Below are 26,900 nucleotides of genomic sequence, written 5' to 3'. Positions count from 1 at the left end.
AATTTAATTTTATGGAAGGTTCACACTAACTATGGCAAACAAACAATTTACTTCAATGGAATCCATTTCTGGAATACTATACCTCCAGCAATCAAAACATCGAAATCAATTGGCAAATTCAAAAAAAGAACTGAAGACCTTCCTCTCATTTCTTTTATTATCTGGGCAGTTTTCGTCACTTCTGTTACTCTCCTTCCTATTCATACCATTTCGCAACATACGCAAAAGCATCGCATCACCATCGTTCATTGCTGAAATCAAATGTCACACTTTTTTCCCGTTGATTGTGTATTTTTCATCGCCTTTCCCACTGCATTGATCTGAAAACTGTCTAGGAGTGCTGAATTACCTTTATTTTTTATGTCTGATTTTGGAATTTTGTATCAAATGATGAGTGTTGAACTATTTTTATTTTGTATGTTGTCTGCTTATAGCTTTAGTCTTCTTTTTTTCCTGCCTTCGCCTGCTATTTTTCTTACATTGACCTTTTTCCAGCTTGCGATGTATTTTTTTGCTTATTTTCTGCACTTCTGTTTTGCTACATCAATTATTTTTTTTCTGTATTCATTACTGTAGGGAGTCCCAATTGAGTCTCTGACTATGGGACCTTCTTCTGCATACAAAGGATTTATAACGCTGTTAATGACAAAATAAAACCATTTCTGATTCTGATGTCAAACGAGGAAAAAACACTGGTGCACGTACTTAGACACCGGTGCACGTTTAGTATTATGTGAGATTCAATTAAAAATTCCAGGTCCCTCATCCGTCACAGCTATCACGTAACTATATGCAGCAGTTCATTCAGCTCCAGAATGTTAAAATAAGAACCATAAAAAAATTCGGTTTTCTGCCACGAAGATTTACAGACACGAAACATTGCTTGCAACATATTGCATCATTGCGTTTACGAGAAGAACGCCTGTTAAACGCAGCGGGAATTCAAATTACAGCTGCACTTTACATTGTCTACAACGCCGAAGCCCCGATTACGCTTTGCAGACCATACAGTCGACTCGGTCACGAAACACGTGGCTCGGCGATTCCATCATCCCGAAACTGCAATAGACCCCTGCGCATATACGGAAGGGAGCAACGCTGTCGGCAGCCGCATGCAAGCGGTAACGGACGAGATAAGACACTTGTCGGCAATACAAACGCAGTTATTTCTCCATCTGGCTGAAGGGGTCGCTGACCCTTTCGAAAACGTGCGTTCCGCGCCAAAAAAAAAAAAAAAATCCAGCAGTCCGCTCAATCGCACGACAGGAACAAAGCCTCGTGGCCTACAGCGTATATTGGCGGGTAAAGCCGAAATGTCACGCGGAAACGTGGGCGCAGTAAAAGAGAAGTCTTATCGACAATCTCCCGCCACGAGACCACGCGCGATCCTTTAAGTCCCCGACCAGCTTAGGTTCAAATCTCTCTCGATGCAGCCACAGGCCGCGGAAGGCTCCCAGGAGAACAAGCCCCGTGCCACGCCAAGAGCATCAAACGGAAATACGCATCCGAACTGGTTTACGATGGTCGGCGCTTGCCTCATTGCCTTCTCCACGAGAAGGAAGAGTAGACTGCATATACGGCGTCTTTTGTCGGTCGATCTTTGTCTCGATGAAAAGGTGCGAGGGAGCTGCTGTTAAGCCCACAAGGCGGATTGCGTCGGAAAAGCTGCGACCAGTCGCCATTCTTTTTTTTTTTTTGTTCGTCGATGCCATGGCCCGGGCTCGCCGAAAGCTGTCCAGGCAATGTCGGCTCGCGCAAGACGAGATCGGAATGAGATGTTGCCCGAATGACGAATCCCGCACGCGTACTTGGAGGACGAATCAACGCGCGCCCATGACACGCGCTCTATACGCGGAAAGCGTGCACCTGCATGGGAACCACACTGAACTATACGATAACTGGGAAGATGCGAGAGCTTTATTTAGCCAAGCTTTAGCAACGAAGACTGCGATTGCACCACAACATACATTTCAACGTAACTTTACCATATCCCACACGATAAAGAAGTCGTATATATGAACGTTCTCCCGAGCTTGCGAGGAAGGGAAGGCACACGATCACTGTGCAATATTTGGTGTATTCTACTCATGCGAACGACGAAATATTTACAAAGAGTTGTAAACACCGCAATTAAACGAGACCACAACTTTTAAATTAGACGTGTGTAAATTAATTAACTGCTTGGATCGAGCACAAATGTTTGACAGGGACGAGAACGTACATCGAACAATTACGTGCTTGTATCTGGATCTGTGCATTTTCGCCTGAATGCAATTCAGTCTGGGTGGTACAAAAGAGCAGAGTAAATTGTTTTTTTTTTTTTTTTGCTGCACTCCTCAGTAAATATCACAGACTCTGACGTCTTCCACTGCAGAATGATGTAATGCCGAAAAATAAAGAAAGAAAAATCGGACGGCGGCCGTATTTTGATGAGAGACTATAACACAAGCATGCAGGATGCCAGTAAACGCCGTAAAAAAGAAGAAATCACAGGTGGTGAAAAAGCTGGAACACCATTTCCCAGCGCTGTTTCCCATTGCATCTGTGTCGTTTGGGGATACATTACCGATGCAATCAATAAACAAATCAACGACGCTCCGAAGTCGAAGCGTGTAGTACAGTATCAGCAAGCCAAAACACGTACATGCGTTTCACATGAATGAATTAACTTTCCCTTGAATTAATTACCCTTTCTTTCGATACAGTTTCTTACCAGCAGCTGCAGTAACACGCCTTACCCGTACATTCCTGCTGCCACGGAGTTGTGGCATTGCGGTTTGTTACGGCGCGCGTCTCGCCGCGCAATAACGGAGATGACGTAAACGGGCGCTCCGGAATAAGTTCGCGGCTCCTGCACCGCACATAAGAGGCCGGTTATGGCAATTTGTTTACGGCTATATATACGTATGCGGGTATATAACCGGACCACCTAGCAATAAGCGGCGCGGCAAGCCCACCAACGAGACGACTCAGCTACAGTCGCATCCACCAAGGAGCAATTAATTGCGCAAGCCGATCTCGCTAATTATTTCTCGCGGTGCGCAGCAAGCAGTAAAGAAGGAAAAGCAACACGGGGAAAGATACTGGCTGTACCGTACGCGTGTCGAACCGTCATCCCGCAGGCAGGGAAGGCTGCCGCGAAAGCTGGCGCAGACAGCTCGGGGAGGAAAAATGGCATCGGAAGGCGGGAGCGGAAAACAGACAGGCTGTTAATTAAAGCCGCAAATTGCTCGACGCCCGAGACAGCCAAAAAGGAGGTGAAGCCGCACAGTACAAACAACAAAACTAGCCCCGCCTCCCCTTCAACCCACACGCGCACGGGATCGTGAACACTCTCTCAAAGTAACGCTCAAAGTAACATGATGCAAGGAAGGCTATACATTAGTCAAGCATACACCATTTAGAAAGCAACTCGCTCCAAGAATGCCGCGTCCGTACAGCGACTGTACACGGCATGGACTAACCGAAATCGATAAAACACTACAGAAGGTTCCAGAACGTACACGCATAACTGAAACAGCGTTATGGCGCTTAGCGTACACAGCTTTCTATTTCTCACGATTTCAACGACCGCGAGTTTTTTTTTTTTTTTTTTACCAGTTTTACGCGGCAAAGGGACGAAGGTAGCAATGCGGGCTTGTTTACGTAACAGTCGTCAGATTCTGTGGCGAGCTCCCTACAGCACACACGTAAGACTCTTAAGAAAAGGTTGTCTGGAATTAGGTGCCCGTAGTACACCGCAAAATGGAGGGGGACGCTTGCCCCTAATCAAGCAAGCGTCCCCCTCCATTTATCGGGACACTTGAAATATGCCGACCCCCTTTCCTTCCAGCCATTGTTCCTGTTTCCTTCACTGTTTGTATTCGCCCAACGAGGATGAATGAAAACAAAGAAGGCATACGTGTTTAATGAAGCATTTAACCAGAAGCATGGATGTTGTTAGCGGCGGCTCTTCCTCCGCCATCACAAATTTTGACCAGCGACAGAGCAGGGATTCTTGTCCTATTTTCCTTTACAGTGAGGGGCGACTGGTTATAGGATGTTAACAACGAGCTACGTAAACAGGTAACAATCTGATTACACAATGTCGCCTACATGATGCTACGGTGTTTGCCAGTATACACCTCTCTGAAGATTATCACAACCACTCTTAATAATCTTTGTAACCGTTATAGTTTATAAAGTTGTTTCTGACCTCTTTCTGAAATCGAAAGAAAGATCATGCCACGAATACTGCAAGTAGACACGACATATAATGCGGGCCACATATATACACCCAGGGCCATTTATAAACGAGTCACGCCGCCACCTCATCACCACGTCTGGCGTGGCGTTTTCATTACTGACGCCGTCTCATATGCATACGACGCGCATCCCAATCAATTCGGGCAGGCACCGAACGATTAATAAACAAAAAACACAGCCAACACTGTGTTACGTTGCCTGGCCGCTATTTCCGGCTGCATACGAGCGTCTTCTTAATTAGTGACGTAATTAGTTAACCAGAGCGAGATAACAGCTCACTGCAGTGCCCAACGCGAGCGAAACGTTGGTTGCTGCAGTGAAATCAGAGAAGAAGCAAGAACCTATACTTTTAGTTGGTTTATCTTATCGTTGTTACAGTCGAACCCGAATTTATCGAACTCTATAAATTCGGGTTCGAAATATGTGCGATAATTCAATATACAATCTTCAACGAAATTAATGTATAGTGAATGATAATTTCTGTACGCATGCAAGTTGACTTTCCGGCATTGTTTCGGAATAATGAAAACGCCTTCAAAAAATGCGCGTTTTTGTTAGTTATTTTTTTTTTCGTCTGACGCAGTCACTAGTTGAGGTGAGGAGACATATTCAGTAATTGATTACACGCGAGAGAAGACGGTATATATGTAAACAGCGCCTCAAGAACTTCGCACGCTACGGTGCGTATTCGTCCGGCACCGGAAGCGTTTACCCTAACCTGGCAGCCTTGTTTTTCAATGACGATAGTTATAGCGCGAGAACAGAACGACGGCAAAGGGACAAGAAGGGGACGTCTCCTTCTTGTCCCTTTGCCGTCGTTCTGTTCTCGTGCTATAACTATCGTCATGTCATACCAACTAGCCCAAACCGCCACACTTCTATGTTTTTTAATGTCATATATTTCAGCGTGCTTCTATATGGATGCTGTAAGCGGCGGCAACGTAAGACCTCTGTTCTCTCCATTCGACTGTGTTTGTTGTCACCAGCTCAGTTGCGGAGAAAATCGGGTTCTTCAGTTTTACGGCATTCAACGCGTGAACAAAACCAGCTCACAAGCGGACGGCAACTCCGCCCGCCGGGCCAACGGCGTAACGACGAGGAACCATAAGGGAAAACACGCGACGGCAAGCGGTAGTTTCTACTCGCTCGGCGCTGCACCCTTCTAATCCAACTGCTCTCTCTCTCTAAAGTGCACGCCTACGTTCAAAAAAAAGCCAAAAATTTGTGAGGGTAATTGCCAACTTCTTGGCGCGTCTCGCGCTGCCCGATATTCGATATATCCAATGTGCCGGCTATTTTCGTTCGATAAAGCCATCTATTTTCCTATGCAATATAAAAGATAATTGGATTAACCAGAGTTCGATATACTCGGGTTCGACTGTACTATATTCTCACTTGCAGGGACTACGTAATTTCACATTTGCGGCTTTTTTATACGGAAGGGTTAATATAGCCCGGCTGCAATAGTCATGGTGGTTAATTAATGATAATTGTACGAGAATGAGATATTCTCGTACAATTAGCAATAACCACACATAAAGGTATATAAATCAATATTAAAAGCCTGTCAACCTACCAATGCTATCATTTGTGAAGTTTACTGACAAACGCCGTGAATAAACTTTATACTCTGCGAAAATCGCCTACAACCTTGGCGACTTTCAACTATCAAATCAATCAGGGACATTGGAGCATGCTTCAGGGTCGTGTATATTACATATCTGAGTACGTATTCTACGCAGACTAGTTGCTGTAAAAGGTCTATATAGTCTACACGAACCATTTCCACTGAGTAGTCCGCGCTGAGCACCAGAGGACGTCGTATATGCGCACCGCTACTTAACGCCTTCTGAAGAAGAACCAAACAGGCTGCAACCAGCCAGCCACTCTAGCAATGTTCCACCGAAAGAGATAGAGAGAGGCAGGGGATCGCTCCCAACTGTTTACTTAAAACATAAATGAGTAACAAAACTATGTGTTCTGTCGAATAAACTGCAAAGACTGCGTCGAAGACTTGAAAGTGGTCGTTTAGAATGCCTGCAAGCTTTGTTCGCCTTAAGTATAGGCTACAAGTGCAATGATAGAAACGACATTTTGCTTTCTGGAGCAAGAAAAATGACGCTTTATAGCAGGCTTAAGTGACTTCCAAGCAGAAAAAAAAATTCTATAGCTTAGGGTCGCTACTGGCGTTTTCAGAGCAGACGCATGTTCCTAACGACTCCTGCAGTCTATAATATCACATAAGCATCTAATAAATATTTATATTTATTATTAAACACGCCTTATACTAGTATGCAGCTAGCATACAAACCACATATACCCTTTCAAGGCTTACAAACACAGCCCCTTGATGACCTCCGGTTTTGTCCACCGATGTGCTTTAACAGCATTGGTGAATCAGAAGAGCTTTAGGAAATAGCCCGCTAATTTTCTACAGTTTCTTTCTCGTATTTGGCAAAATATATTCAAACAAGTGTTCTTTTGACCTACATTCCTTCGTACTTTACGCACGTTTCTTTTAAGTGAAAAACGAGAGAGATAGTTTCCTTACGCTTGAAAAGAAATTGAAAACGTGCTTTCAGTTTTGATGTTAGGGGCTCGTAAACGAGGTGACCAGAAGTTTTTTTTTTTTTTTTTTAAACAACGCTTGTGACCTTGAAACCGTCTATAGTAGCATCACTGGTGTAAATCATGGATGCGGAGCTGGGTCAAAGCAGCCCAGAATTTTCTGTGTTCAGGCTGGGGAGGACAGCCCTTGCAAGTGTCCCCCTTGAAACTTAGCTTGAGCATGTGATATGACTGAGCTAACAGTTAAGTATAACGCAATCAACATTTTAAAAGACTCTTTATCTTTTACTGCGTACCTGTGTTAAATTCCCTTCAGCTGTGTGAACTATGAAAATCGCAAAAAGGTGAAAAAAAAAGGCTGAATAGAACAATGCAATCGCTCGAGCTCGGTCACCATGATTGTTCTTTTAAATTCAATTTGAAAGCATTATTTAATTCTCATCTAAATAAAAATACAACCCATAATAAAAATACGAATTGGTCACTGTGGCCTGTTATGTGTAACCCCTTGTGATTTTGCTGGATTTACGCTACTGAGTTTTCATACAAGGATTATAGCGCGCATACAGCTTGCTTTTGGTTTCGCTTAGGCTCACGGGACGGTCCCATGGTTCAATTTCATTCTTTTTAGTTTGCCATCACCATTTTGGAGCAAGTTTAGCGCAGCTAGTGGGAAATATTGCACGTTGGAGCAGCATGGAGCAGCATTTCTCAATTAAAGCAGTATGGAGCAATCGGAGCAGCACTTTTATCACTGCAAGTGCAGAAGTGCTCGTTTTTGCATTTTCTGAAACATTATGTCCCCCCCCCCCCCCCCATTCCGTCACCGGCGATTCCTGAAGATAGATTCCCGGCAAACCGCGAATTCAAGAAGTATCAACAATGCATCGTTACCGCCACACCTGGCACCAAAATATATAACCGCAAACAGTTCAGCATCAGCGGTGCGCGACTTCCGCGCGCAACAAGCGCGACTGACACACTCGAGCACCTTCACTCTCCATACAGTGGCAGCGTCAACTAAGTATAAAGCAGGCGGGGTCGCAACTTTTCTAATCAATCCGCGAGCTAAAAAGTAACTCATAGGGGTCAAATGCCCGTGACCTCGGGGCAAGGTCGTCGGGTCAGACGCAACACACGCGCCGGCACACGAAGACGACAGCAGCGACACCACTCGGCATAATTCTCGCGCCTGCAGGCCACCGCAGCGGGAGGGCGGTGTCTCGTAACCTTTGCCGCGTTACGCCACCCGACGGGCTCGAGCCCGACGCGCGTGCAGGCGGAACGGTGTGTACATTCCCAGTTGCGTCAGCGCAAACGCCCGACGAACCGTGAGCGCGTGCTGCCTTCACCGCACTCTGTACCAGTCTCTACGGTGTGCGCGATGTGTCCGGCGAGAGCACCACGGATATTCGCGCGGGTTCGCGGCGATGGGTGCGAGCGATCGGAAAAGGGGAGGGCCGCCGCCGCCTATTAGCGGTCTCGCATGGACGACGTGCGTTCTTCGTGAATATGGATGCGACAGCGGTCCTCCCCGCGGGACATTCACCCTCCGGGCGCATTACGAGGGAGGCTCTCTCACGAGGAGATCCGAAACGGGGGATCGTCGACGCGCGTTTCCCATCGGCGGCGACCGGCATATGCATGTATCGGACCTGCATCGGGGACGCGCGCTCAGATAGCACTGAATAACGCACCCTGATTTGCCGTCAAGTTCACACTCTTCAACGACGTGATTTCTGTCCCGAGCCGCAATGCCGAAGTGTGACCTCGGTACTGCCCTTCGCGATGTGTGTGTGTGTGTGTGTGTGTAAATACATACAAGACATGCCTACCTTCGCACATACGCTAAGCCCGAGGGCACCGGTGCAGCAGAAATTCGAAGAACAGAACACCCGGGTGCTTTGACCCGTTAATGAATTCCAGATGGCCCAAACTAATACCGGGTCTCTCACGACGTGACTAATAATCATATTGCGGCCTCTGCACGTATTTTGTAAAAGCCGAGAAATATTATCCCATACATAATAATAATTGTTTAGGTTTCACGTCCCAAAGCTTGCGATATTATTATGAGAAGGCTTCCGGAAATTTTGAGTCCTTGGGGTTCTTCAACGTGCGCCAACATCCACCAGTCTACGGACTGTTGCGACCGGGGTTTGCAGGCACCGGAGGTCCGGGATGAAGTTGTCGAGGCAGGAGGAGGAGAATACTTGAAGAAGGTTTATTTACATTATATACATGGCGAGCTCTGGTACATAAATAGCTCTTTCTTACATGGCGAGCTCTCGAATCTGGCGTTCCCCTGCATGGAGCTCCTTCGAATGAGCCGGGTGGCTCATTATAAAGGGTGTGTGCTCCCCAGATCCCTAGATCAGGGAACACGTTCAGATGGTACTGTCCAATCACAGATCACACACAACTGGCGAGGGTGGCGAGCATGCACGGCCCACGTGAACGCCCAATATTGAGCTGTGATCACTGCAATCCAAGGTGGCGCCAGCGGGGCTCTCCCTCGTCGTGTGTGTGCCGCTGGTCGAGGGGTCCCAAGCTCCTGACAGCATACTTCAAAGGGTCCGGCGAACAGCTCGCCTAATTAGCGGGGCGATTTGTGGCGGCCGCCGCGGTCTCTTCCAAGGAAGATGCTGTACCCGTTGTCGTCTCCTGAACAGCTTAGGGCGTCGTGGCGACACGACGTCTCACCCTCCGGCTATGAGGGACAATGCCTGGCGGTCATAGGCAGCCGGCCTGTCGGCTGCTTGTTTGAAGATCCAAACAGCGCCGCTCCCTCGTCAGCTGTGGCGCCAGTCACAACAGGGCTTCTATAGAATTTTGCCTCCATCGAAACGCGGCCCGGATTCGATCCCTCGAACTTGGGGCCAGCAGTGGAGCACCTTGCCCTAGTAGTCTACCACGGCGGGTTTATTATTTCACACAAGCGCATGCAAACGAACGAAATGCGTACCTACATCGTGACAAAATGAAGAGCCCTTCTCCACGTCACCGAATCGTTAAATATGTTTTGAATCAGCGGCAAGCAATGCAGCGCGACAGAAGACGCGGTAACAGCGAGTACGGCTAAACACGGAGCGCGTTCGTTATTAACATATACACCGACGCCCATTTGCAGCCGCTAATGAGGTGCCATTCCCGCAAGTTGATGTAAATTCCGCGAACATGACAGTCGCAAATAGTGAGCGGCTGGCTGTCATTTAATGTGGACATCTCCCACACTGACCTTTCGGTGATGACCTGCAGGAACAGTCGGCAACACGTAGAGACTGCCTGTTGACAACATCGCTCCCGACGGACAGTGAATAAATGGAGGCAATGCAGGGCTCCTTTGATACGCCAAAGCAGCGCGCAGTCGGGCTGCCGAGTACGACTTGGGTCGCAGCGGCTACATTACTATATAGGGGCGGGACCCGAACACATTCCTTCACATAGTTTTAGGCGCACGTTAAGGAACCACGAGTGATCGAAATCCACACACAAAAGTGTGCCACGCAGGGCTGCTTGGCGATTTTAGCCCACTCCTCATTCGCGCGCGCGCAGCAGGTATACGGCAGCAGATACGGGGGCCCCCATTTTCCATTCCCTTCGTCGCTGGTTCGGATAGAAGTACCACGATACCGTTGTCGCTGGAATCAGCCTCTCGTCGCACCGCGCGGTATATACGAATGGGATAATGAAACTTAACGTTACAAAATACTGGCCGTGTGCGAAGTCGGTATATGCTTCTCCATTATAAGAACCGCTGCGCTATGGCAGTCGCTCTTCTACCACTCCATGGAGGCAAAAAAAAAACAACAACACTAAAGTGCAAGCACGATATCACGGGATATGAGTAGGCGCATTGGGAATTCGCATATCTCCAGAGAAGGCCACCGAAAGAATTCATGGAGATACAAAAAAGAGCTAAATGTATGCGCGCGTGACGTTATAACATACGTGCGGTGCTAAAAACCAGCCACCGCGCGCTTGTACATTAGGCAAATAAATGCAGAGGTTCGCAACTGCTTGGCTTCTGACTAAGAAGCGCTGGCGCGAAACGCCTCTCGAAGAAAGAATAAGAAAAAAAATGAAAGCAGGGGAGTGGTCGACAACGGCGAACTTCATCGCAAACAGACGGGAAGGAATCCAAAAGCGGCGCACTCTGGACTTCCGTGAACATTCGCTGCCAGCACGAAGAAGTTGCTTCGGGCGTGGCCCCTGAGGAACCGCGGGAGCTAAGAAATTGCTACGCAAACAAGGTATACTTTCAGGGGTCTACTCGAAGTCTCCATTCACCGTCATCATCATTTCCAGTTGAATGTATGTCAGCTTCCCATGCACATATAACAATAAAACTCAGGTTAAGGAATAAAAAAAAGGGGGAGCAGCTGAGTGACAGGACTGCACACTTCGGCACAACATGCAAAACCGCGAGAACCGATGATGCACTGACTGAATCACATCAATGTTACTGTGTTCGAGAATAGGCGTTAAAGGGGTGGTGAAACGAAAATAAAACTTCCTAGTTGCATTTTCCCCTGCTTCAATAAGGATTAGATATACATATTCCAAAATATTTCGGCACAAAATCAAGTCTGTAATTGATGACGCCCGTTTGAAATCGCAGTTTTTTTAGGCTCGCCAGCGACCATGCGGCACCATTGGCCGCTTAGGCACTTACATGTGACGTCAGTGAAACGTCAGAGTAAGAGACGTTACGAACAGAGCGTTAGTTTTATTTTGCTCTAACGTAATAGACTTATAGAAACTTAGAAAAGAAAATAAAAACAGGGCATGTATGCTGTGCAATTAGAGCGAGTGACCTGCTTGGTTCCGCTTACGCGGGCTATGTCACTTGTGCATCCTTCCTAGCCACTGTATCCTTGCATTCCCTCCGGTTGCTTTGGCTCGATTGGTACAGCGTCCGAGTTTTTTTTTCTTCCTTACTTGTTGCGTCAGTTTGTGTTCTACTGCAGTTTCTGGATGTCTAATTCTAGCTATGCCAACCGTGTGCGTCGTCAGATAGTGACACACAACTAATTATTGAAGTGCTAACAACGTTCGCGACCCACAGCGCAGAGCAGTGTGGCTTCGAGCTATCAACCGCGATGGCCTCGACGGTAGCACAAAGAGTGGTGTTCGGGGCTTCCGCAAGCGGAGGTCCTGCCCCGGGGTCTCGATACTAGTGCTTTTAGGTCACAGGCTTTCCCGCCGCCGCTGCAGTCTTGCCCTGACGATGGCCGATCTCACACTCGCATGGGTGCGTCGGCGTACGGCTCAAAGAGCCCAATCCGCTCTATAGACGACGGGAAGGTCAGCAATCCTACGCTCTGTCCGTGAAGTGGTACTGTTAGGGTGGTGACGGCGCCGTAATCGAAACAGTATGACTACGAACCACGGTTACCTAAGGCTCAAAAACATCGCTGCGTCGTCGTGCTTTGTCGATGACAGAGGCTTTTCGTTGGCTGTCTTAAAGTGACGTCGGCTGCACAGTTGACGGGAACGTGGGCTGGTAAACCGAAATCGCGCTTTTTTAACCATACAGTGAACCCAAACGATCAAACCAGTCACGGTATAGCAGTAAATGGACGGTCAGGTTCCTGAATACACCGACGGTAGTTGAAAAATTTTGGGAAACGTTTCACGATTCCTTTAACTAGAAATGATCGTGTGTTCGAAGCGGTTTTGCAAAACTTCTACTTGTAAATTAATGATCACTGGCCACCGGTGGCATAACCAGATTTGTATGAGTGTGCGAAATGGGGGAGGATTCGACCAACCTTTATGCATGTTCGTGCGTGTGTTTGTAATGTGCATAAATATATACACATGCAAAATTGGAAAATTTCGGAACAAAATTTCAACCACCCTGCCCTCCCTCCTCCTTTCTCCCTCCCCGGCTACGCTACGTATTCGCCGCAGTGCACAATAGTCAAGTTCGTTGCTTATGCCATACAGTTCCTACCAATCGTTAAAAAAGAAGAAAAAAAGAGGTCTGGGGTGCGCCCTGACTGCCGACCACCTGCTGGTAATGCCCTCCCTCCCCCGAGCAGGATTGGCCACCCTGGTGCAGCACCTGGCCACAACCTCCCATGAACACAGCAATTAACCATTGGCCCTCAGTCCCCAGTAGCTGTAGAGCAACTGTACAAGGCAGCGGTCAGACCTGTGACACAGTGGAGGATGCTAAGAATCCCTGGGTACGGACAGGCCGCCATTGGAATCTGAACATGGCTACCCTGAACATTAGAACGCTATCTAGTGAGGCTATAGTCTAGCTTTGCTATTCGAGGAATTAGAGGGTGTTAAATGGGATGTAATAGAGCTCAGCGAAGTTAGAAGGACATGTCAGGCTTATAGAGTGCTGAAGAATGCGCACGTTCTATGCTACCGTGGATTAGTTGACAGAAAGGAACAAGGAGTGGGATTTTTCATACACAAGGATATCGCTGGCAACATAGAAGAATACTATAGCATCAGTGAGAGGGTGGCGAGTATCATAATTAAGTTTAACAAAAGGTGCGAGATGAAAAAGGTACAGGCCTACGCGCCGACATCGAGTCAGCCATTAATAAAGTAAAGACACAATATACATTTGTTATGGGCGACTTTAATGCCAAAGTAGGCAAGAAACAGGCCGGAGACCATGCAGTGGGGGAATAAGGCATCGGCTCTAGAAATTTCAAAGGGGAGTTATTAGTTGAGTTCGGAGAACGAAATAATTTACAGATTATGAATACCTTCTTCAGAAAACGGGCGAACCGTAAGTGGGCATGGCGAAGTCCTAATGGCGAAACAAAAAAATGAAATTGACTTCATTCTGTGTGCACACTCAGACAATGTACAGGATGTAGAAGTAGTTGGCAAGATTAGATGCAGTGACCATAGAATGGTAAGAGAGTATTCACCTAGATTCAAAAAAGCAAAAAAAACTGATACGCAAGAAGCCAATTAATGAACTGGCGGAGAGAGGGAAAATACAGGAATTCAGTTTTGCTTCAGAATCGATTCGAGGCACTAAATGAGATGACCGACATTAGCGTTGACACATTAGCGTTGACACGCCGACAAGAGCTCTCGCTAAGTGGTGCCCCATCCTCCGACTTCTGCGACCGTGTCCATCTTTCCTATCTTCTCCTTCCTTCCGTATGTGGCTGTCCCTGCGCCTCTCTCTCTTCCTCCTCCTCTCTCTATCTCTATACCTTTAATTCATCCCTATACTTTTTAATCCCTCCTTACCCCCATTCCCTGCGCAGAACTGTGGAGGTGCCCTCCATTGAGAGAGAGGCAGTAACGGAGCTGCGCTCATTTCTTCCTTTTCCCCTTTCAAAAGTCACTTAATCCCAATAAAGAAGGGTGTAAAGCAGGGAGACACAATCTCTCCAATGCTATTCACCGCGTGTTTACAAGAGATATCCAGGACCCTAGACTGGGAAGAGTTAGAGATAAGACTTAATGAAAAGTACCTTAGTAACCTGCGATTCGCCGATGACATTGCCTTGATGAGTAACTCAGGGGACGAATAAGAGTTCATGATCACTGAACTGGACACGGAAAGCAGAAAAGTAGGTCTGAAAATTAAAATGAACAAAGCTAAAGTAATGTGCAACAATCTCGGCAGAAAACAGCACTTTGTGATACGTGGAGAGACACTGGAAGTTGTAAAGGAATATGTCTACTTAGAACAGGTAATAACCGCGGAGCCGAACCACGAGATTGAAGTAACTAGAAAAATAAGAATGGGGTGGAGCACATTTGGCAAGCACTCTCAAATCATGACTGGTAGATTGACACTATCCCTCAAGAGGAAGGTATATAATAGCTGCATCTTGCCAGTACTTACCTACGGAGCAGAAACCTGGAGGTTTACAGAGTGGGTTCAGCTTAAATTCAGGACGACGCAGCGAGCGATGGAAAAGAAAATGATAGGTGTAACCTTAGGAGAGAAGAAGAGAGCAGAGTGGGCCAGGGAACAAACCGGGGCTAACGATAATCAAGAAAAAGAAATGGACATGAACCGGACACGTAGCGCGTAGGCAGGATAACCGGTGGTCATCATATAAGGGTACCTGACGGGATTCCCAGAGAAGGCAAACGCACGAAGGGGAGACAGAGAGTTAGGTGGGCCGATGAGATTAAAGAGTTGGCGGTTATAAAGTGACAACGGAAAGCACATGACCGGGTTGGTTGGCGGATTATGGGAGAGGCCTTTGCCCTGCAGTGGGCGCAGTCAGGATGATGATGATGATGACAAGCTTAGTATATGTATCTCCGCGATCGGCGCGATCTGGAAGACAGGATTATCACCATTTTAGCACAACGCCCTCCACGAGCGGGCTGTGGTACAACGACAATCTGATGATCCAATGGCAAATATAGGCCGTTGTCGATAATCCGCAGAATATAAACAGGCTGCGGGCCCAGTAATCACTTCATTCCTTTCCGTGGCATGTCACAGTCGTCACGGCTGCGGGACCGTTTCGTCGTCACGGTGTCTCTCGACAACCATGAGCCGAAATTAAAAAAAAATTTTAACTCGTGAGTGCTATTTGTTATTTTTTCCAGCTTTACTAATGATATTTCCAGGATCAGACTTTCATTAAATTTTCCCCTACATGCGAACGATTCTCGTGTAGAAGCTGTGAATGCGGGCGCATATTTTGCAGCACGGTGGCATAAACGGAATATGCTGCAACGCTGTTTCGATGGGCGATTAAGTACACAGGCCGGTGACAATTAAGCAAACGGTGGTGTACAGGAATAGAGGAAAAGCAGTGGCTCCGCTCAATACGCCGGCGTGACATGACGTATGAACAAGCACACTATCTCAACATACGTCGCGTGCGCCTTGCAGCTCGTGCGCGTTCAGAGCACTCGTCTTCGGACAAGGAAACTCGGCAGGCAAGCGATCGAACACTGCCATATACGGCGAGCCAAAGAGGAGCTTCGTAACCTGCAGACACGGCGCGCCGCACATCCGTTCAGACACAGGAAGCGGCGGATCGTCTCCCTTCAGCTGACTCGAAAGCAACGAAAAAAGGGAAGGGTGTGGGGGAGGGATGCCGAAGAAACGAGACTCGCGCGTGACAGCATAGAGAGCCGCATCACGGTCGCGAAGACGTGTAAGCGCAGGGGCGGGTGAAGAGAGTCCGAGCGTATAATTAATGGCGGGCACCCAGCGGCAAGGTAATGGGTTTACTGACGTTATCGACAGTCAAGGACTCGGCGAGAACGATTAATCGATTCGTTCACCTTTATCTCCTTGTCGGCGCTCGAAAACCGGCGGCCGACTTGGGGCAAACTAACGCGTGCCGGCACACGCCGCGCGCCGACGGGACGCGCGCAGGCGTCTCTGGCCGCCGCTCATTCTCCGGGCGTGGAGTAGCCCCACCACCTCGACACTGCTCGAGCAAAGCAGAGAGCACATTCGAAGGAATAACAGGCGACCATCCCTAAACACGTATATCACAAAGGTTCGACCTTCATCAAACTATTGTGGGAAACTACCGTGACAAAGTATTTTCACACAAAAGTACATCCTCAGTGTCAAAGTGCCGCAGGAGGAAAAAAAGAAAGAAGGAAAGGCACAGGGACGCGATCCATCAATGTATAGGTATCGCAACACTTGAGGACAGGCATACCAATCGCGGAGTCAAACCACGAGACTGAAATAGCTAGAGGAATAAGGATGGGGCCGGTGAAACACATAAGGCATGCGTTCTCAAATCATAATGGCAGTTATATCCCTATCGCCCAAGAGAAAAGTATATAACAGCTGCATCTTACCGGTAATTACTTACGGTGTAGAAACCTGGAGGTTTACAAAGAGGGTTCCTCAAATTATGGACGACGCGGCGACAAATGAAAAGAAAATATATAGGTGTAACCTTAAGAGACAGAAGAAGAGGTGTGTGGGTCAGGGAACAGACGGGTGTTAGACATCATAGTTGACATCAAGAAGGATCGACATGGGCAGCAGGGCACGTAGCGCGTAGATAACCGCTCGTCACCAAGGGTAACTAACTGGACTATAAGAGAAGGAAAACTAACGAGCAATAGACAAAGTTATGTGAGCAGATGAGATTAAAACGTGGCAGCAGCAAGCAAAGGTCAGTGTTGACTGGCGGAACATGCCAGATGCCCTTGCCCTGATGCGGCCGCAATCAGGCCGATGATGATTATGACGGATACAGAAAGGGCTTTTGAAGTTAGAAAATGCGCTGATTTCTGTAACCCACAAGGGTTGCTAACACGGCATAGAGTCTTGGAAATGAAATATAAAAAAAAAAGGTAGATAAAGGGGTAGCGATGCTTTGCTATAACGAAAGACGCCAAGGGAAAGATACGGTATAGGCACTGTCTCAATCTAACAATAAACGTACATGCGTAAGGAGCAAGAAAAAAAAAATTCCACGCATCTCCACGAAATGCACACTGACGAGAGGGCGAAGCACTGGGGAGTTAAATCACCCACGCAGTGAAGGACAAGGTGTGTGCTAGGACGTCGTTTCAGTCGTGTGGTCTCTTGAATCTTGCATTCACACACCTGCCGCAGTCTGACCTACATAGCATACGCGTGCCCAAACGTCGCGGCTATCATATACACAATCTTAATTGCATCGAATGTCAACGCATCCTCTTCGATTTCAAATGAACTTCGACGAAACATCTATGGAAATTGTAGAAGCATTTTTTTTTTTCATTTCACAGCACAAAGATAAATATGACTGCGTGAGTCATTATTCCATGTCCATATCGGACAAAGAGAAATCGCTACTATCTGCATTTCTGTGAGACTAATTTTTTCGCGTGTTTCACTATGTGCGCTGTGTAAATTCAAGTACCTTGCGCAGTTCTGATCGGATTATAAGTCTGGGCTTTCCGTTAATAAAAATAATTGCCACAAAGTGCCTGTCCTGTGTGTGTATTTTCATCCCTGTGTTTTTTTTTTTTTCTTTCTTTCGCGCTTCTTAAGGGTGAACCGTTTCCAACTAAAAGACAAATAGCTGTGCGGCTATCGAAGAGAGTGAGAGAGATCAAATGAGAGCACACCGTTCGAGAAGAGTATACAAGTGCACAAGCAGTTGAGCCGCGAACTAACGAAAGTGGCGAACATGGCGCCTTTTTTCTCCTCAAAAAGCCGATCGCCAGGTTGCGTTTCACTCTCTCCCCGTTAGATTAACCAATGCGTGCGGGCGGCACTGGGAAACGAACGCAGTATACCTCCAGCGAGCTCGGCGTTGAAGAGTCTGCATATACCACACAGACACGCACCTCACAAACTGAACGAAGTTCACCAAGAGTTAAAAAAAAAACATTAACAGTCAAGTTCCTGCTTCATTTGTTGAATAAATATGCTGGGTACAATACAGACTTCCACGCATTCTTTTTTTCTTTGGTTGCTTCATAGGTATTATACATACAAAGAAGATTGTTAAGCATTTATGATACAGTCTGAGTAAAGACCAAGGTGACCAGTCCAGATCAGATCGGCCTCGCGTCCGTAATATATATACTTGCCACCACAATATGGAGGTCGGTTAACACTTCTAATGGCTACTATACTTCTACATCCTCTTACATCCCTCTCAGAAGGCATCCAGTCCGTTAACGTTGAGTTTAACATAGAAATGCTCCTATTTGTCTATTTGCCTAAGCTGAAGGATCTGCACAGTTGTGGCTTAATGTCACGCAACAAGTGTAGGCGGCGGGGATTTTGTGTACGTGAAGTAACCACAGACCCTGCTTCCGCATCGACCAGCAAAGTTAGCTGACGAACTGGAGTACGTAAAGGCGGCTCAAACTGCACAGAAATAGCTACCGCGCTGCCAGGCGTACCTCTCATGGATTTCTTTTTTTTTTAAGGGGTGAGGGGAGGGGGAGTCGGACACACACATCGACAATGCATGCATGTGTTTATGTCTGCGCGTATCATTTTATATACACACATGTAAAAATTTTGGAAGGGGAGGGGGGGCGAGTTGAACCTCCTCTAACATCACCTTTCGTACTGAATATAGGTGAGAAAGTATTCTCAGTGACTAATATGAATCAATCAGTTTAACCACAGCTTTCCAATTTGTCAAGCACACTTTTCAGAAACAAGGCAAATAGGGCACATTCACCGCAGCAACTTCTGAAAGCTTGCACTTTGTATGACGTGCGCGTCGCACATTTGCTGCGAAAAGTACGAAGATGTTCTCCTTGGTCCCTGCATTTTTTTTTTTCATTATTTCATTTTTCATTATTTCCGTACGTTTATCACCTCACTTCACGGGAGACAACGCCAAAATAATAATATTGTGATCAAACTGAACACTGCAGTTCTTCGGCGGTGCAGCAAGGACAATAACAAACAGTTGAAAACGTGAGGAGAGAGAGCACATACTTCGGCTGTTTCTCAAGCTAACGAAGGATACCTTGCGAGTCATGCCAGAGGCATCCGGCGCGCCAGTTCTCCGCGAGACCTTGATGCGGCCTGAATCATGTTCCAGCCGACGGATCCTCCTCCACCATTCTACCTGCGTATTCACCTGCGCTCGCCCGTCAGCGACAGCGCGCGATTCGAAGTACCGAAAGGAGCTCGTCGCGACATTCCGCTGTCGATAACGACGCAACGAACGAAGGCATTGGGGACAAAAAGAAGCACTGCGCAACTCAAGCTTCAACGCAGAACGCACGAGAGACAACGTTGTTAGGCTCAGCTCGGAGAAGTGCGTGAGACGCGCACAAACGTCACTACGTAACACAGCGCAGAGACAAACCTTTCTGAATGTCCAACATAATTTATCTGCACGTAACTTAGCCAAACAGGCTAAACATGGCGACCGGCGTGGGTCAGCATACTGCACCGGTTGTTTCGGATTCGCCACCTTAGGCCAAACAATAAATCAACAGCAGCAAGCAAAAAGGTGAGGCACAAGATTGATCACGCTGAGTGCAAGAGCGACGCCACCACGTTGTAAAAAGGAAATAAAGTACCTTAAGACAAATAACTATTAAGTTCCCTAAAAGAACTTATGCGGAGTATAATCCGTGAAAGGGTTTTCTAAAACTGACCTGCCGCGATATACGCAACATTCATACGTTTTTTTTAGTTTATTTTAATAACTTATTTTTTATAGACCGCGTCGACTGAAGAATGTGAAGGCAGCAGTTGACTTTATTCACCTTCTAACACGCTTAACCCATTCATTTTTGAATAGAGTAAACACGTGGTTAAGTTTCGGCTTCGTCACACAATTAAAACTGCAGAATGAACGCACTAATATATAAACTGTCGCATAAAACTTCAGTCAGGCGTTGAAATAAATTATAACAAGTGATATGGTGATGCGAACGAACAATTTTACGTAGTAAGGCCACCTGTAGCGGGGTCGCAGGATCTACCGAAGAGGTACGCAGAAAAAAAAAAACCAAGTGCCGTTTCTTTTTTCTGCCTGCCTCTGTCTACCGGCACGATATGATCCAGTCTCTGGGTCAGATGAAATCGATGTTACTCACCTTGCCTTCTTCGTGACAGCAATCAAACGGAGATACGATGCAAAGTGTCAATCGCTTCCCACCGGACGCCGGTTTGAAGGCGCTAGCCCAACGCCGTTGGAAATCCCGGTATCGGTTCGGTAACGCATACGATCACCACTGTCACAGCCCAGAAAACGCTCAACAAAGGTTTACCTTCCCTCAGGACCTCTCACAAAGTATCTGCGTCAGCACAAAGCAAGCACGACGATATTCCGCGCGTTTGTAGTCTCACTCTGCCTAATCCGCAAACTTTGCTTTGTCGATGTCAAAGTTATTTCACACTTTGCCGCGCAGGTATAGCGGGTACGAGCACCAGCGGCACCCGCGAAAAACCGGTTTTCACATTTGTGTGCACGTAGCTCCCTCTCGCGAACCAATTGAATACGATTTCAGAAAAAACGACAAGAAACTATCCTAGTCTTTGGCAAAAGCATAACGATTGACCTTGAAAACTTGAGTGAAAAACTATTATAAAAGAGTTTTACATTTAGGAAGCAGCAAAAATTGTTGAAAACGTAAAATTTATTACAAGTTTTTTTTGTATTTTGCAATGACTTTCTCGTCAACCGCATCGCTGTGGCTATCAATTGTTGTGTACAAATGGCGGTGTACACATTGTTTTGCGAAGGCGTTCAACGCAAGTATAAAGCTAGCTTATGCTCGAAGGCAACTGTGTTTATTGTGTTTCTAACCTTTGCAACAGTCGTAATTCCATTCATCTTCGCTTACAAGGACCTAGGCATGTATTATAATAATTATTATTTTTTCGCTCTTGTTGTTGCTCCTTGTTGGCAATGACCACTGATGCACTAGTCTGCAACATGTGTCAGCAGCTTGTCTGTGAGCGCTACTATCGTGAATTTGCGTTAACCTTCTACCTAATGCTGCAGTTTTTGGTTTTCAGGGTTCTGGAAAAAGATTGATCAGTACCAAGAACAGCCCGAAGTTCGGTTCAAACGTCGTCTGATAGTTGTGCTGGAAGGTGGCGAAGGACTCGTATTTTGGAGTTCGTACCCATTCTTAAACTCTCATGCTACAGGATTGAGCGTGCCCTTTGTAGAGGTAAGTGCTTGTTAGAAGTAGGAGTTACTCAAGGTGAGCCAACTCGTTACTATCGCTACTTGACTAATGGTTTTCGCACTGACTGTTAGTAGCGGTCATATGCGAAGCTCATTTGAAATTGGGCACTGCCGTGATGTTTGACGAATTTAAAGGCTGTAGTGCAGTTGCGTAATTTCACATTGCTCTCCCCTCTACAGGATGTGGAGGAAGACTTCGATTATGATGGGAAAATGGACGAGCTGAGTCTCGGCATTCAAATGCCGCTACCAAGAAAATTTGACGTGCTTTGTGTGAAAATCCTTCTTCTGTTTGATTGTAGGATTGCGGTAAGTTGTTCTACATTTGCCTAAAAGTATAGCTGCGATGCTTTGCTTGGCTGAAGATTCACTATAGCACAATTTTGTAGGCTTATCACAAAAGTGCGTTCAAACGAAGGAAAGCACATCAAATGAAAATCAAGTGCAACAAGTTAGTCAAATGTATCGTGCTTAGCATGTGGTGTTGCAGTTCATGAAAGAGGGTACTTTATGAAGTTAGGATCTTCTCACAAGAGATCTTGGGTTAAATTTTATTCGTGCGAATGCCTTCTACATGACCTAAAAAATATTGAAAACATACTTGCTGCTGTGCTTGCATTTCACTGTGGTCACCTCATTTCCTTCTGTTCTGCTGAATTTCAAATTTTATTTGACAATATTCTTGAGTGTGCTTCAGTGCACCGAATAAATTTCATCATTGCATAATGAAAATGCTAATCACTTTATGAATGCTCTAATATATGCATAAAAGAAGTTGAACATTGTACACTTCTGAATAGTGGCAATTTTTCTACAGCGCAGAAAAAAAAAAACAATTGCTTAATTGAAAGGTGCTGCAGGTTATGTTGCGCATACGGCTTGCTGGTGTGCCATTCTGGATCCACCTGAGAAACACGTGGTAGTATGCAACTTATGCTGTGCCCTCTGGTACAAGTGAACAAAATAGACTTCATTGCTTCGTAGCTTTTGCTTCAGTTCTCAGGAAAAGTATGAACAATGTTATTACATGAAAATTGTCCCTTTTTTTTGTTTCAAGAGCTGACTGATGGCTTGCAGCGTCATTTAATGCTTTCTCAACTTACAGACCTACACCAGGGTGTCATATGAGGGGGTAGCATTTATAGACCATTCCTCCAGCATTTCGGGCTCGGAACTATCCCTGGCAGCAGAATTGAGGCTTCATCAGAAAGAACTGCTACGACCTGGTTCACATGACAGCCGCTTTGAGGTACTTCTCTACAGTCTGTGCACACGCCATTTTGAAACTCTGACTTATGTTTAAGGCAAAGCCATTTAACTTTATCTAGTGATATATATATATATATATATATATATATATCTGTTGTTTTGCAGCATTCCATCATCACACAAGACAGTTCTAGCATGTCTTCATTCAGTCTTGACTACATTCTAGATCTGTACTCAAAACGAAATGGTGAGTACTTTATATGCATGTTTGACATAATTTTTCACTGCAATCTATTTTATTGCTGTGCAGTGACAACACAGCTGTCCAGTGTCCAAAGCACGTGGAGGGCTGCCTCAAATGCTACGCATTTCTTTGCCAAACTGAGGATCAAGTACCCAGTAGAGATTTTGTGGTATCCTTATGCCTACACCACATATGGCAATTCAGGCTTATCTGTCAGTATGTGCTGCTTGTTTTTAACTGAAGTGTTGCTGTGAGTTAACATTTCAGTTAATTTTTCTGATATTTGGAATTCAATGTTGCAGTTCAGAAGACAGGTACTACGAAGAGAAAGAGTGCTTTTTTTAATAACTTTTCACACCTTGTTGCACCTATTGCATTAGTACATCAGAATTGCATTGGGTATTGTATACTCCATTAACATATATTAATTACACTACAGCTGAAAATTTAAATATTTTATGTAATCTTGTCAGCAAATGCTGCCATTTCAGATTGTGCAATTTTGTGATGCACTACTGCACATTAACATTATTAACAAGAGAGATCATTGACATGTGCATTTTCTGTGGTAAAGAAATGGCAATATTGAAGTGAATGGCCATCTTGATATTTACAGGGAATTGAAATAATGCATTACGATGAATTGTGAAATTAGTGCAACCCCATCATGGTTGTCACCAGGTTGTCTCAGGAAGCAGAGCAGTGCCCTTGATGCTGCTTTTGAAAGACAGCTGGAATATTGCCATTCACAGGCATACCCTATAAGGTGAACAGAATGCAATCACTTGTGGTCATAGCTGTGCGCAGCACCCTCTTGTTGGCTGCTGTACCTGACAACATGGTGAACAAGCACATATTTTTGCCACATGATGTAATTTGCTTTGTCATGTGGTAAAGAACATTTCTGCCACAACAGCCTCACAGTCTAATCCATAATGGCTGCCTAAAGCGCATGAACAGTGCAAGGGAAGTTGAAATGGCTGCATGTGCACACGTAGGTTACCCGGCCTGCACACAGAAAGACCACAAAGCCTCACAGCTGTTGAGGTCTTTCTGTCGGGGAGCACAATCACCAGAAAGAAAAAGCTGTGCAGAGTGTGTGGCTATGATTAGTGGCAATGCCCTTTCTACCTGGCAACCCGCATGTGCACATGCAGCCATTTCAACTTCCCTTGCCCTGTTCATGTGCTTTAGGCAGCCATTATGGATGCTATATACATCTCGCTCTTTGAGTTTATAGAAGATGTCCAATGAGGGGTTACTTATTACCACAGCTTGTTCCTTCAAATGTGTGCCGTGCTAAATGATGTTGCTCAGCACTTTAGTTGAAGTTTCTTGACACCACTCAACAGGTATCGTCCCGGGGTTTGGCAAGTCCTGAAGCATGCCTGGACCCAGTATTTGGCATTTCTTGCTATTTTTCTTTTACTGGGTGAAAGAATGAAGGAGTTTGTATTTGGGAATCAAATCCTTGAAACTTACCAGTCATTATAGCTGGGAGTGACCAGTGCATGGAGTACTGTCTAACTGTTCAGATGCTTCCAGCAGTGTGCAGCACGGACCCAGGGCACCCATTGTGCACTCCTTATGGTAATTTGCACAGCTCTTACAGCACAGGTCAGTATCAGTTTTGTTTTGTTATTTGTGCTATTGCCCTTGCTATTTACTGTGCTTCAAATAATTTTACTTCACTTACACTAAAGTTCATGCTGCACATGATTATCAGCAAAGGGAAAAGGGAGGGTAATTGAAAAGGCACTCTGATAACGGGAAAGGGTGGAGAAGCCGTATTTATAAAGTGTTTGACGTGAGTGTAAAGACAGTTAAGCATATGCACATTTTATTTATTTATTTTTCTTTTACACTGCAGCACAGTGGTCTGTATATTACATTATATATCTCTTTAAGCGCATGCAGGCAAATCGGGCTTAGTGCATGGACTAGAGGAATGAAACTGCGTAAGAAGTCCCAGCATGTAAACATAACATCACGGTTAAAAGCTGCACCATCTTTTGTTCTGCATCCATGGCTCTTTTGTATAATTCAAACAGGCGGCTTATGTAATCAAATGTCATCAACATGTAAAAAAATGAAAGATTCCACCACTGCTACTGTGCTGCTACTTCTTCAATGCTGTCCTCCACTGTTACTGATCCATCTGTAACAAAAAAGATAACCATTAATGCAAGTAACAGGTGTAGAATACAGCAATCATGTTTACTGAGAACACACACCCCTTAAGTTAGCATGTGCTACATAGTACAACCATGTGCCTTGGAACGTGAAAGTACTATGAATTTCAACCATGACAGCACGGCAAAAAAAAAAATCATGTGTACACCTTCCAACTGCCTATATTGCAGACTTCGTGCATGCACTTCTTGTGCAATTGCAACCGTGCTTTGAGCGACGCCTAGTGGTCATGAATTTAGAGATTACATCTTAGGGAGGTGGTGATGTAAAAAAAATTTATTGGCCAGCAAATAAACATTTTTATTTATTTATTTACAACATATTGCAAATAGGCCAAGCAGTGTAAGCACTTTATAAATCTCTCTAAGACAGATTTAAAGTTGCCTGAACTCTTTCAACTTGTATTTGGCTTCCTTTGACAATATCAGCAGTATTAGTATTCTGTGAAGTTTTCTACAAGAGGCTTTATTGTTTCAAAGCTGAAGCCCTACATGTACAGATGTTGCTGTTGATTTGGGACCAAATGCTAAAAAGAATGTGCAGCGCAAGTTTCAGACTAGCTTTTGTTTGTAACCAGCATATTAGTATTGTCACTTTCTTCATAGCAGTTGACATGCAAAAGCTTTTATGGCAACAGGGTATAAAAAAGAATGTTGAAAATGCTGCATAAGCTTGATCCTATCATCAGTGTGGATGAAAGACTGTAGCAGCTGTTGAACAATTTTAAGATGCAAATGATAGTAATTGTCCTACTTATCCAGGGACATAATGTCCATTTAATAATGGACTGTACCATAACAGAGATGTGTGGAAGTCCTGTGGGCATATTACTCATTGCAGTTGTCTCTGTTGCAAGGACACATTAAGGCACAAGGCAAATGCAGTTTTGAAAAGCTAAGCTTTTAAGTTGCAACACGAAGTACTATTGAGGTTGAGTTGACGGTCCTTTTTATATACTACATGGAACAAATACATCTTAGCATGATAAATGGCCCCATATTATTACGCAAACTTGTTCATGACAGGCATGTTTCCTTCTATGCTTTTTCCAAAAAGTTCAAGTTTGGCCCCATAGGATTATTCATAATCGCCACCTATGGCAAAATGGGACTACTACTTTAGTCTCAAAGGCTGCTGCGATTTGGTTGTCAGGACGGGGCCTCCCCAGAATTCTCAAGTTGTATACCACCCATGTAGTGGTCATGTTTATCGAGACATAGGCTTGCGTGCGCACTATATAGTGCAGAACAGTGTTAATTAGTGCTCATTGCCCTAGCAGCTAAGCAGTGTGCACGAAATTGGCACAGAAGAAAGACAGTCTGTCGCTGCTACCACAAGAAATTGCAAATCTTGAAGGCTAGAAAAGACAATGTTAGGTTTCATAGTAATGTTACTACATCTAGAAATGATATAGAATGTCTATGAAAATTGCTTGAAGACACCATTACAGTGATCAGAGGACATGAGAAGGGTAAAATGATGACAAAGTTATTTATTTTCATTGAGCATTATGGTATATAGCCAGGCGGTATGTGTACACTGAGGGAAGCCCACATCAAAAATTTTCAGAGTTGAATAAGTCTTTGAAACACTCTCAATATCTATAGTGGCGAAAACATTTGTGCTTGAAACTGTATAAAAAGTTAATATCAAGTGATCGCACATTGAGGAACCAGAAGTGCCTCTCTGCCTAGGAAATATGTTCTGGCTCAGTGACAAACACCGCGCCAACAAAATTGAGTCGACTTGTATGAAACTGCTGCATTTTCTAAATCTATATACACAATGCTTGCGAGAAATTGTGTGAAGGATACATTATCAAATGGCGACAAAGAGCACTTTGC

General features: G+C 45.4%; 3 protein-coding genes across 3 annotated transcripts in view; 1 reads left to right on the top strand and 2 right to left on the bottom strand.

Moving 5' to 3' along the window:
- Mcr (macroglobulin complement-related) overlaps nucleotides 1-20,449 on the bottom strand; it is a 253,503-nt gene extending 233,054 nt beyond the window's left edge. The window contains exon 1 of the mRNA XM_075877217.1: nucleotides 20,311-20,449. The gene's annotated coding sequence lies outside the window, so the exon portion shown is untranslated. The remainder of the gene's footprint in view (nucleotides 1-20,310) is intronic.
- A 482-nt stretch (nucleotides 20,450-20,931) lies between these two features.
- On the top strand, nucleotides 20,932-24,373 carry LOC119176160 (transmembrane protein 231). The gene is made up of 7 exons (XM_037427311.2): nucleotides 20,932-21,070; nucleotides 21,236-21,393; nucleotides 21,591-21,719; nucleotides 22,516-22,659; nucleotides 22,785-22,866; nucleotides 22,930-23,032; nucleotides 24,216-24,373. The coding sequence occupies exons 1-7, from the start codon at nucleotides 20,932-20,934 to the stop codon at nucleotides 24,355-24,357; spliced, it is 897 nt and encodes a 298-aa protein (XP_037283208.1). The 3' UTR covers nucleotides 24,358-24,373.
- Nucleotides 24,374-24,697: 324 nt separating this feature from the next.
- The window catches only part of Dysb (dystrobrevin binding protein dysbindin), a 51,017-nt gene continuing 48,814 nt past the window's right edge, over nucleotides 24,698-26,900 (bottom strand). The window contains exon 9 of the mRNA XM_037427313.2: nucleotides 24,698-25,021. Coding sequence (XP_037283210.1) covers nucleotides 24,972-25,021 — 50 coding nt within the window. The 3' untranslated portion in view covers nucleotides 24,698-24,971. The remainder of the gene's footprint in view (nucleotides 25,022-26,900) is intronic.

The sequence above is a fragment of the Rhipicephalus microplus genome, chromosome X (genome assembly GCF_043290135.1).
Source record: "Rhipicephalus microplus isolate Deutch F79 chromosome X, USDA_Rmic, whole genome shotgun sequence".
Lineage (NCBI taxonomy): Eukaryota > Metazoa > Arthropoda > Arachnida > Ixodida > Ixodidae > Rhipicephalus > Rhipicephalus microplus.
The sequence above is the reverse complement of the archived record's forward strand: the minus strand, read 5'-3'. Positions and strand labels throughout refer to the sequence as shown.